General features: G+C 47.7%; 1 protein-coding gene across 1 annotated transcript; it reads right to left on the bottom strand.

Annotated features, from left to right (window-relative positions):
* Positions 1-9,120: 9,120 nt before the first annotated feature.
* Positions 9,121-10,938, bottom strand: LOC127348341 (uncharacterized). The gene is made up of 3 exons (XM_051374396.1): positions 10,380-10,938; positions 9,599-10,288; positions 9,121-9,186 (listed from the first exon to the last, which is right to left on the bottom strand). Exons 2-3 carry the CDS (start codon positions 9,971-9,973, stop codon positions 9,175-9,177), a joined length of 387 nt encoding a protein of 128 aa, XP_051230356.1. The 5' UTR covers positions 9,974-10,288; positions 10,380-10,938; the 3' UTR covers positions 9,121-9,174.
* Between the last annotated feature and the right edge of the window lie 1,193 nt (positions 10,939-12,131).

Here is a 12,131-nt window from a genome sequence, read left to right as displayed (position 1 = left end):
TTTATAGCGCTTGACTTGATGATCTACTTCAATTCCAGCAAGTCAAGTGAAACTTCAGTTACTGTGGTAAGTTTTATTTGAAGCGCGAAAATTCCCCGGATTTTCTATGCATGAATGCAATGCACACTTTGGTGTTCTCTCATTTTATTGCCTCTAAACCTGGGATATTACATACACCAAGTTCATCAACCAATGCGGAGTCGTTGTTAGAGACAGCGTCCCGATCACCGTCCAGGAATGGCATGAGCCAGTGAAGGCACGTGTTGGTTCCACTTTCGTCAGCAAGAGAAAGAAAAAGGAATGCTGGAGAACGCTTATGGAGCATTTCGTTCTACCTCCGGAATACCGCAAAAAAGATGAATTTGGTAACGACGATCCGGAGGGACGTAAGAGGAGGAGGCTGGTCAAAGAGTTCGCTCTTCAGAAGATGGCCACAGCATTCCGCACATACAAGAAAAATTTAGCGGCTCAATATGTCGAGAAGGGGAAGACTCCGGATTTCACCGGACAGTATGAGAAGATTAAAGATGATTGGCCCGAATTTGTGAGGCAAAAGAAATCCAAGGAATTCAAGGCCATATCGGATAAAAATAAGGCAAATGCGGCTAAGAAGCAGTACAATCATATTATGGGGCCAGGAGGATACCGCCTTTCTGAGCCTAAGTGGCAGAAGATGGAGGATGACCTGAGGGCGCGAGGAATACCTCTAGGTACCGAGGGATGGGACCCTAGGGCCAAAAGCTGGTGGTACGGGCATGGGGGAACGCTAGACCCGGTGACAGGGGAGTGTACCCACCGAGACACAAAGTTTAAACCCACCCAAGCCCTTATTGACGCAATGAGGGATGCTCAAGAGGGGAAGATCAAGTTCAACAGAGAGAATGACCAGCTGACAAGAGCCCTCGGGAATCCTGAACACGGAGGACGTGTACGAGGCAAAGGCGTCATTTCGTGGGAAGAAGGGTTTTCCCAGGAAGATGACCCCTACAGTTACAGAAGCCGTAAGAGAAAGGCGGATCGGCAAAAAGATGAGCTGGCGCGGTAGGCATCGGAATTCAGTGAGATGAGGAAAACCGTGGATGTACTAGTAAAAGAAAGAGATGCAGCTCGGACGCAGCATGAAGATCATCCAACGGATCTCGGAAGCCAGCAGCGGAGAAGCAGCGTGGCTTCCACGGAGGCCCCACCGGCTGGTGCACATGCACCGACGATCAAAATTACTGCACCGGAGCCTCCTCGCTACCCCGTGGATGATGTAAAGGAGATGAAAGAATGTCATCTGTATTATCCAATCGGGAACATGTCCATGAAGGTAGCCATCGGCAGTGCTTTACCATGTGAACCTGGAGCACTCCACCACAACAAGCCCATTCAAGATGGCTATGCTCGTGTCACGGTGGAGGACATAGTACAAGGGTTTGAGGACCTGGAGATTGACATTGCTACACCTGAAGGGGAGAGAAGACTTGCAGATGTCAAGCGCCATTTCATTCTATGGCAAAAGAAGTTTATCAAGTTTCCAAGCGAGGCGCCAAGGCCAACAAGTCCACCCCCCTACGGTGGTGGTGGCGGTGGCGGTGGTGGTGGTGGTGGTGCTTCACCTACACCTCCTTCACGTCAACCGACGCCGCCCCCCAATTCACCTCCGGCGGGTAAGCAGCCGCCGCCCCCAGTCCGCCCCGGGCGGGTAAGCAGACGCCGCCCCCCAATCCACCTCCGGCGAAGAAGCAGAAGCATTTCTGGACTATTATCCCGGACCCTTATGTACCTAAGACCACAAAGGTACCGGAGCCATCACTGAAGCCTCTCCCCACGAGGCCTTGGGAACGTAGTGCCGAGGAAGTCGACGCGGCCGCGGCTGCTCACCATGAGAAATGGAGGGCGGAATGCCAGGCGAGAAGAGAGCCCGAGCCCAAGCCAGTATATTTTGACAAGGAAAAGAAGTGGGCTAAGTCATTTTTGAGCACACCGTCCCAAGCCGCGAAGAATCTGCCTAACGACTATGCACGTGAACTTCGTAGGCAGGCACTCATGTTGAAGGAGAAGAAAGAGCTGGCGGAGAAGCAGGAGAAGAAATCCTTGGAGGAGGCCGAGAAAGAATTAGCAAATAAAAAAAGCGGGAAACGAGAAGTTGCCCAGCTCGGGGAACAAAGTAAACAATCGATCACCCCGCTCATAGTGAAAGCCGCCGGTCCGGATGCTGAACTAATGGACCCCACAATCATAGCAGCTGCGGCAGAACAGGGAATGACCGTAACGGCTACCAGAGAACAAGCGGCCCTGATCGGTATGACTCTTCGTGAACTGTTAGGCCTTGATGAGGCGCCAGTGAAGGAGGTAGTAATTACATATGTGCCGAATTGGCCTCTCGTCGAGCCTGCGCAGGAAGAGGATCTACCTCCACAAATGACAAATCTGCTGAAATGGTACAAGGGTTACATAAAAAATAAAAACGCCAAAGAATATATTTATGCGGAAGTTAGATATGAGCATCACTTCAAACATTACTATGTACAAATTCATATGAGTGAATTGTTCCAGCTTTTCAATCTGCGCGAGCTCGACAAATCTATCATCAGTTGCTACGTTCTGTAAGTGATTTATTTCTACCCCATCTCGTTCATATTGCCTGCACTATATATATGTCCTAACTATATTGTTGTGTACGCTATTATATATGCAGAATGAAGATTAAGGAATGCGAAGTAAGGAACATCCATGATGTTGGGTTCATTGACCCACGCATCGTTAATGGATATGTGTTAGAACATCACCCCGCCGACGTGGAGGAAGACCTGTGGCGGTTTCTTACAAAGCAGGAACTCAAAAGTGATATTCTATTTCCTTACCATTTTGGGTGAGTGTTTCTGTCTTGAGCACTCATTCTCTTTTGTTTACTCCATGCATGGTATGTGGCCGGCTAATCGATGAGTTATGCATGACTGTGCATGTATCGTGTCCGCAGGTTCCACTGGATTCTGCTAGTAATTAAATTTGACACCTCCACATGTCTCGTCCACGACTCTCTGACTCTGGATGCAAAGCTTTGGGGCGACATGAGAAGAATGCTGCAGAAGTAATTATTTTCATTCATTTGCGCTGTATATCGATCGGCCTATTTCGTTCATTTCCTAATATCAAGTAACTAATAACTCTCTTGTTTATTTAATTTTCTTTGCCTCGTAGGGTTTGGAGACGGTTCTCAGATGAAAGGGCCGGTGAATTCAAAACAGAGCTACAATTCATGCGGTCAGTTGGCTGCGACTGGGGATATTCAGCCACCGGGGACCAATCTATGTAGATACTATGTTTGTGAGATGATCCGGAGATACACCTCTGAGCGGGTTCCGTGTGATAACAATGAGAAGAGGAATAACCTCCGGAAGATGCTTAGTCCAGAAGCTCGCTTCCGACCACTTCAAGAGGAACTAGCTGGATGGTTCACGAGGGAAGTCATCGATCCTAAAGGAGAACACTATGTAGAGGACGTAGAACTTCATATGCATTAAATTATGTATGGAAACTTGTTCAAAATTGTATATGGTCATCCGATGATATTGAATATATATTTTATATTCCTCTTGAATTCTTTTTGGTTCTAATTTCAAATTTGTTTGAAATTGTACATTCATATGCATGTATGTAGTACCATAGAATATGTGAAACTCCTTCAAAACTAAAATAAAACACAAAAGAAATAAAACAATACAAATTAAAAAGAAACCAGGTTTAGGGAGGGGGGGCTACCCTAAATCTGCGGCGGCCTTTAGTCGCGGTTGGCCAGAAGAACCGCGACTAAAGGGGGGCGGACGGTCGTCTGGCGCCCACGTGGACGGGCTTTTAGTCGCGGTTCGTAAGCAACCGCGACTAAAGGGGAGGCTTTAGTCCCGCATATTTAATACCGGTTGCTCAACCGGTATTAACGGAGGTTGCGAACCGTGACTATTGGCCCTTTTTCCACCAGTAACAAAAGATCCTGCGTTGTTACACTGGCACATTAATTAAATCTAAAGAACAACATTTTTACCTATTTAAATATGTATTGAAATGGCATATTAAATTATATAAATTTTGTAATTAATAGCAAGTATGTGTGGACACTATGGGTTGATATTTATCGAACCATCACATCTATGAAGAACCTCATGCAGGAGAGGCAGCTTGCTGATACTTCGTGGAAAGTTTGAACGCATATAAACCGGTCATCCTTGTAGTATGGGAACGAGGTGGGACTATCTAACCAAGGTATCCATACGGGGCCAGTCTCTTTTATATATATTTTTTAGAGAAGTCTCTTTTATACTTGTATATAATAAAAATACACTCTCTTCTAAGAGCATGTCTAACAGGCCCCTTATAACCCGCTCACCCCGTAAAATTCCGGCGAGATACGGGGCATGCGCGGTTTGGGCCGTCTAGCAGGGCCCGTATTCGGACCGTCCCGTTTCGGCGGAATACGGGGCCCAGAAAATCGGACCCGCCGCCCCCTACTTATACTGGGCGCAGGTGCGAGTGAGGGGTTAACCCCTCACTCGCAACCCTAGCTCCGCCGTGCGCCGCCGCCTCCTCCTTCCTGCTCCGGCGACAAATTACTGGCTCCCCCGCGCCGCATTCCACCCGATCTTCGCCATGGATTCCCGCCGCCGCAGTACCGCGTCGCTGGCGAGCGGATCGAAGCGATCCGGCTCGCCGGACAACGTGGAGGATGCCTGGCGGCTTCAATGCAAAAGGTCCGCCGCCGGGAGCCGCCGCGCGGCCAGCAAGTACGACGGCGGCGCGTTCGTGCCGGATTCGCTCCGTGACTTCACGCGGGGCGGCCACTGGTACCACGACGACCCGCCGCTCAAACCGATGAGCGGCCCCAAGTTCGAGGTGTGGCGCGCCGAGTGGGAGCGCCAACGCCGGGTGGCCGAGGCATGGAGGGCGACCATCGGGAGCACCAGCGGCGGAGGTGCTCCGCTCGCCGGCGAGGAGGAGGAGGAAGACGAGGACCAGGACCCCGCCTTCTTAAAGGCGATTGAAGAGTCCCTCAAGGACGCCGACCAGAGGAAGAGGGCGGAGGAGGAAGATAGGGCGGCGGCCATCGCCGCCGTGAAGGAGGCGGAGGCACGGGAGGCGGAGGCGGAGGCAGACGGGTTCATCACGGACCTCTCCGACTAGAAGTCGCGAACCATGATCGCGCATTTTGTACGTAGGTATGTCGATTCCTATGTATGATCGACTAACTATGAATGAACTAGTTTCCCGGGGTTTTAAATTTACAAATATACGGGGTCAAATACGGGGTCTGCTAGACGGAGCGGTGTATGATCGCGCATTTTTTTATACGGGGCGAAAAAGCGGCGATATACGGGGCAGAAATATAAGGGCCTGCTAGACATGCTCTAAACTCGGTGCAATCCTGAACCCAGAAGTCCAGCACAGGCCCAAGTCCTAGGCGGCCAGGCCAGGCCTCCCCTCCCTAAGGCTATCCCCCACGTCAAAAGAAAAAAAGGCTTAATCCTCTCTGTCTCTGACTCTTCTCCTCGTTCAGACACTCCTACCCGCGCCGCCTCACTCTGACGCACACAAGCAGCACGCCGTCGCAGGCTCCGGTCGGCGCGAATCCTACCCCACCACCTCTCCTCTCCTTACATCGCAGCCGCCTCCCATCACCTCCTGCGATAGTGCCGTCGTCCCACGGCCCTCACACCCTGCCCCGAGCACCGCGAAGCACGCAACCGTCGTCCTCCTCCTCAGCGGTAGCCTACGACGGCCGCTTCTCTCCACATGCCACCGGAGTTCGCTAGCACCCAGCCCTCGACCTCTCTAGAATGTGCTGATTCCGCCGCCTAGGCCTGGGCCGCGACGGGAGGGCCTTTGTCGGGGACGGTTTGGCTTTGGACCGCCGCAATCCCGTTCCGCCGGCCGGAGGAGGAGGTGAAGCTCGCCTGTGGCCGGAGATGAAGGGGCCAGCCACCTAGCACACAGATGTGGCCAGCGTCTAGGACGGTTACAAGAGGTTCCTTGGGCGATGGAAATAAGAAACGAAACATTGGGCGAATGGGGAAACAGGATGGAGTGGATGGTTGGATGCCTCCTCCGCTGGGAAATAGGATCGCGTGGGGAGGGGACTTTTCGGTCAGCCAAAAGAAAGAACAATGAACCGGTATGGTGGTGGCACAGTGTGTTATATGTAATTTTGTGGAAGGGCAAAATGGTTCCAAAAAATGTTGGACGAAAATTCTGGCGGAAACCTCACTATAGATAGGACAGAGATTTGGTACACATGAGCACCAGTGATCTCATTTCGAAAAATAAATTAAAAATCATATTTCTAAACTTCATAAAAATCTGAAAATAAATCATGATGTAGCCGGTATTGTATCCCACGGCCGTGTAAATTTTCAACTGAAAATAATGTGTATTTTAGGCTGCACAAAAATAACAAATGCATAGATCTGAGTATAGTCATTCAAATCTACAAAAAGAAAACAGATTTTATCATTTTTGTACAGGTCAAAAAACAAAACATTTGAAATTGAGATTTTGTAGGTTAGTGGGTACATCATTAGTTACTTTTAGAATTTTGTTACATAATTTTTTTAAACATATAAATATAATTTTCGAATTTTTTAATCTAGCAAGAGCATTGGTGCCCATGATCCAATATGACTTTTCGCTATAGATATAGATTTCCTAAAAATAATATATTAGAGCATACTCCCTCCATCCGCACAAAAATGTACTTCCGATTTTTTTTTGAAACATCATACTCCATCCTTGAATGTGAAAAATCGAGGTCAACGAGCAAAATTAGTACTCCCTCCTTCACAGTTTATTAGGCGCGCGCGTACCCCTAGGTCATCAATTTAACCTATATAATTTAAATTATATAATACAAAAATTATATTATTAGAAAATAGTATATCTGAACTTTCTAATGATATAATTTTTATAACATATAACTAATGCTAACTTGATTAAATTAGCGACCTAGGGGTACGCGCGTGCCTTATAAACTGTGAAAGAGGGAGTATCATTAGATCATATAATTAACTATTAGGTTTCTTGGTTTCATAAATATTATGTATTATTGTGAAAATTCGGTCAAAGTATAAGATAGCGTGGTGGTGCTCCTTTGGGCTGACTGGAAAGCCTGCAACGATATGGTCTTCAACAACAAAATCTCCTCGACGAGCATCCTGTTGAGAAGGGCGTGTGATGACCTTGCTCTTTGGCGTTGGCATTTCAAGGTTGACGACAGAGCACCTCTAGGTTGTTCATTCTTGCTCAGGTCGTGTGATGACCTTGCTCTTTGGCTTTGGCTTAGGTCGTTCATTCTTGCTCGCGGAACATGATTTGTTGTAATCTCTAAATCCCCCTGTACCCCCTTCTCTTCTACCTTGTACATATGGATTGACTGCCAAGTCGCTTTCGGGTAATAATAAAAAACGGTACGGGTCCCACCCTCTTCCCCGTCATTCAAAAAAAAAAGCTAGACTCTAAGAAAACACTAGAAATACATTCTCTCGTGGATGGAGGGAGTACTTGATCGGACTTCGATTAATTCCATTCATAAGAGCACATTAGACCGAGTAAAAAAATTGTGATAAAACTAAAAGTTTCACTAAATTTTACTAAAACCCGTGGGTTATGTTTTCCTAAGTAATACTCCCTCCGACCCAGGGATTAAGGCGTTAAAATTTTTCCAATTTATCCCAAGGCTTAAGGCGTGGGTTGTTGCCTAACCAAATCTTTCCGCTTTTGCCCCACGTCTGGCGCGATCCCGTCGCGTGCCCGCCTGGCTCCGCGCCCGCACGGCCCGTCAAAACGTCCTCGTCTTCCTCGAAACGAGGAGAAGTAACTCCATCCCGCGAGAGCTTTTCCCTTCGACTTCTGCGCCGAATAACTCCGGCCGATCTCAATCTCGCTGTACATCATGGCGGTGAAGGTAATCCCGTTCCTCCACTCCTTCACTTCGTCCTCCCCTCCCTCTTTTCGTTTCTTCGAGCGATCGCCATGGTGACGCTGTTCGGTGGGAGAACTAGGGCCGGCGGCTGGGGGCTGCTTGGATGTTGTTCCATGGCGCTGGCGGCTGTTTGGATTCTGGTCCATGGCGCTTGTGCGATGCACGACGGCGGATGCTCGTCTGATGGTGCAGGCACGGGCAGCAGCCTCCCAGCCCTAGTCCATGGCGGCGGAACCCTACCTAGGGTGCATGGCAATCTAGGCGACCTCCCGGTGGAGCTGTTCGACGGAGCTCTGCAAGCCGCCGTCGAGGAGGACGACCTCATCTTCATGGAGGAACATCGCGATAACATGCAGGTTAGTTGATCTTGATGGATTAAGATTGCAATACTACTGCTAATGTGCGGCTAATTTCATGGAGGATTTCTATGTAGTGGATGATCGATGTACAGGATGATTTTGATGCATGGCTCAATGGAATGGATGACCTTTTGGATGTTCAAAATCAACCTGACATGGTGAACAATGGAGGAGAACATGTAGCTGCAGAGATGGAAGGTGAAGAAGTGGTTGGTGCGGAGATGGAAGGGGTCGAAGAAGATGTTGTTGCCGAGATAGAAGAGGTACAAGATGTAGTTTCCGAGATAGAAGAGGTACAAGATGGAGTTGTCGAGATAGAAGAGGTACAAGATGATGTTGCCGACATAGAAGAAGTACAAGATGTTGTTGCCGAGACGCCGAGAGTTCGAGGTTATGAATATGATGATCTCACAGCTGGTGAGCAAGTTATCTTTGATGTTATGTTCGACATTCACCATCCCAAATTTTATGTTGATGACAATGGCGTTTACCGTTATCGTGAGGACTAGAAGTTGGAGTCTCGGAATGTAATGCAATTAGGAGTACTTGTGTACAAGGATCATTGCCCAATGTGAAATGATGTGTACTGCCTTATTTATGTCATGCAAAAAAAAATTATCACTTGCTTATTTGTGTTGTTCAAATTATGATCAGTTGGAGTATTTGTGTTGCTCAAATTATGGACAGTACCTTATTTCTCTTGTTCCAATTATAATCACTTCCTTATTTGTGTTGCTGAAATTATGAACACTTCCTTATTTCTCTTGTTCAAATTATGGACACTTCCATATTTATGTTGCTCAAATTATGATCAATTCCTTTTGTCGTCGTCACTATAAACTCTACGGGTGTTCACCAATCGTCCTAATGGCACAACTGCAAAAAAACAGCACCATGAACAATGGTTCATTTAGAATTGAGAATACTCACACACAGTACCTAAAATGGCTGTAGCATCAAACAGAAAATAAAAAGGTTCATGTATTTCTTGTTCATTGCATCAAACAGTCAATAAAAGATGGATTACTTGTTCATTGCAACAAAATGGCAGTAGCATCAAACAGAAAATAAAATGTGATTCATGGATTACTTGTTCATTGCATCAATCAGTAAACATAAAAGTGGTTAATGAAGTACTTGTTCATTGCATCAAACAGTAAATAAAAATGCCACTCTGTACCATCAAACAGTGAATAAAAAGTTCAACAAATTCATGCCAGGAGTAGTACTGCAAGTTCTACCATTGCATGTGAACAGTACATTTTGCATGAAAAATGACAGTACGTACCTGCAGCATGCTCATGTCCATCGGCATGATCTTCTCCCTGATCATCACCGCCTCCACGGCCAGCTGCAGCCCCTCTTCCGCGAGCACCTCGGCCTGCTGCTTCTCCTCGTCCGCGAGCACCTCGGCCTGCTGCTTCTCCTCGACCGCGACCACCTCGGCCTGCTGGTGCTCCTCGTCCGCGACCACCTCGGCCTGCAGCTGCTCCTCGTCCGCGAGCACCACGCCCTGCGTCTCCACGTCCAGCAGCCGCACCTCCTCTAAAAGGCGGACAGCTACCTCGGCCACGGCCGGATAGGCCAAGACGGCCTCGTCCGCCGATGGGCTTACTGGTGAACATGAAGACACCGTCGAAAAGAGGGTATCGAACGAGCTCATTGCCACCGTCGTCTTCGTCTTGGCCACGGCCAGCTCCGCCGTCTTCGTCTTGCCCACGGCCAGCTCCGCCGTCTTCGTCTTGGCGACGACCAGATCCCACGTGGCTTGACTCGCCCACAAACTGCGGCCGACGGCCAGCTCCGCCTGTGCTCGTCTCGCCCACAAACTGCGGGCGACGGCCTGCTCCGGCAGTGCTCGATTCGCCCGTGTTCCATCTCTGGGCAGAACGGAGGCGGGTTAGGCTGAGAGTACATCCTGCTCGATTCACCTGCATGTCCATCATACTTCGTGCCTGTTCATCATCGCTACTGTCATCTGCTCAGAAAACAAAACCCGGTAAGAATCAATCAACTTCAAAGAAAAAAATGCGAAGAACCAAAGAACGGAATCGACCAAGAAAATTAACCTCCATCGCTTTCCACCTCAAAGAAAAAATCACCAGCAAGTTCCCGAGCTTCCCCATCGAAATCTTCCAGTTCATCCCAGTTGATTGGTTTATTCAAATCAAGATGTGCCATGACGATGAACACAGGGAGAACAAGAGGAAGAACCAGAGGGAGAAGATGACGAACTGGGCATCCATGGCGCGAAGCTCTTATAGGAGCTCGAATTTTCGGAATTGAAACAATCTCTGCCCCATCTTAGCCTCTCAACTTCATCTTCACCGTCTGATTTCAGAGTGATCCGTGGCAATGGAGTCTTCCCCAATCCTTGATGACCCTTTTCCCCTCCGATTGGGCAGAATCGGTTACCCTGGATCCTCCACTCCATTGAGGGCGCATGCGCGGGGGAGAAGAACGAGGGAGGACACAGAGCGATGGCGGCGTCGGTTTGCGAGAAACGAGGAGTCGAGATAGTCTGCGGGATACTCCACCGCGTGCATGCAGGGGCAGGCTTGGAAACCTTCCGAATTTTACTCTCAACCGATCTCTTTCCTTGATTATTGCGCTGAGATTTTAACGCCTTAAGCCTGGGTCGGAGGAGTAGGTTTGAGACCCCTCCACTCTATTTGTCTAGTCCAGGGTTAGGTTTGCTATTGGACAGCTTTATTTATTATAGGGATTCGATCCGAGACTCATCTTCACGAAAAATGCGTATGTAAACTACCATTTTCATCAGGAGCCATCCTTGCAGATAAGAGGAAACCTTTCTGGCGACCTATACATTCCATCTAATGTACAAACATGTCTCTTTTTTTTTTTGAAAAATCTGGGCTGGGTCAACAATTAGGTCTTTGAGCCCGTGCCTATCCAAAATTTAATGAAACATCTAATTTCATCCGTATACAGCAGGATAGCACTTACATCTATGCTTCTCTTCATCTTGAATGTGAAAAATCGAGGTCAACGAGCTCTTTTGTGAAAAAACATACATTCGGTCAGGCCCATGGATCCTCTTTAACTGGTGGATTCCAGGTCTATGACAACATCAACTTGACTATACCCCCTGGCAGGGAAATGTATTTGATTTCTACCGTTGAACACTTGTGTGCCTCAGCCTTACAAGTTGCATGCCTGTGATGCGTTAATTGGAGCAAATTTGTTACTTTTGACTACATGTCTGCAACCGTATACCAGGGATCACGGTACCTGGAAATAGTGCCGGGAGACTAAAACAATTCTGCTATGTAGCCAAAAAAAGGACAAATAAGTGCTATTCAGTAAATTCGGCAAATACAAACTCCTCACTTTTTTTGTGTGGTTTAAACTTTTGCATTCTGCACTTTCTTATGTTTTCTCCATGTCATGAGAGAAATAAGCTTCCTTACGTTTCTGAACTAGCAACTGTCACTAGTACAGAACATGCCAAAGATTTTTGGCTGGTATTTGCGTCGAGGAGTAATCCTAACCAAAGACAATCTTGTGAAACGCAATTGGCATGGAAGTACGAATGTGTTTTCTGTCACCACAACGAGACGATTAAACACCTGTTCTTCCAATGTTGCTTTACCAGGTCTATATGGTCATGCATCCAAGTAGCTTCTGATCTGTATCCCCCAACTAGTGTGGCCAATATCTTTAGTAATTGGCTTCATGGTATTGATCACATTTTTAGAACTCTTATTAGGGTGGGGGCGCTTGCCATTTTATGGTCGCTATGGCTATGTAGAAATGACAAAGTTTTTAATGATAAGAATTGTTCTCTCTTGCAGGTTATC

This window comes from Lolium perenne, chromosome 4 (assembly GCF_019359855.2).
Source record: "Lolium perenne isolate Kyuss_39 chromosome 4, Kyuss_2.0, whole genome shotgun sequence".
In the NCBI taxonomy this organism is placed as follows: Eukaryota; Viridiplantae; Streptophyta; class Magnoliopsida; order Poales; family Poaceae; genus Lolium; species Lolium perenne.
The sequence above is the reverse complement of the archived record's forward strand: the minus strand, read 5'-3'. Positions and strand labels throughout refer to the sequence as shown.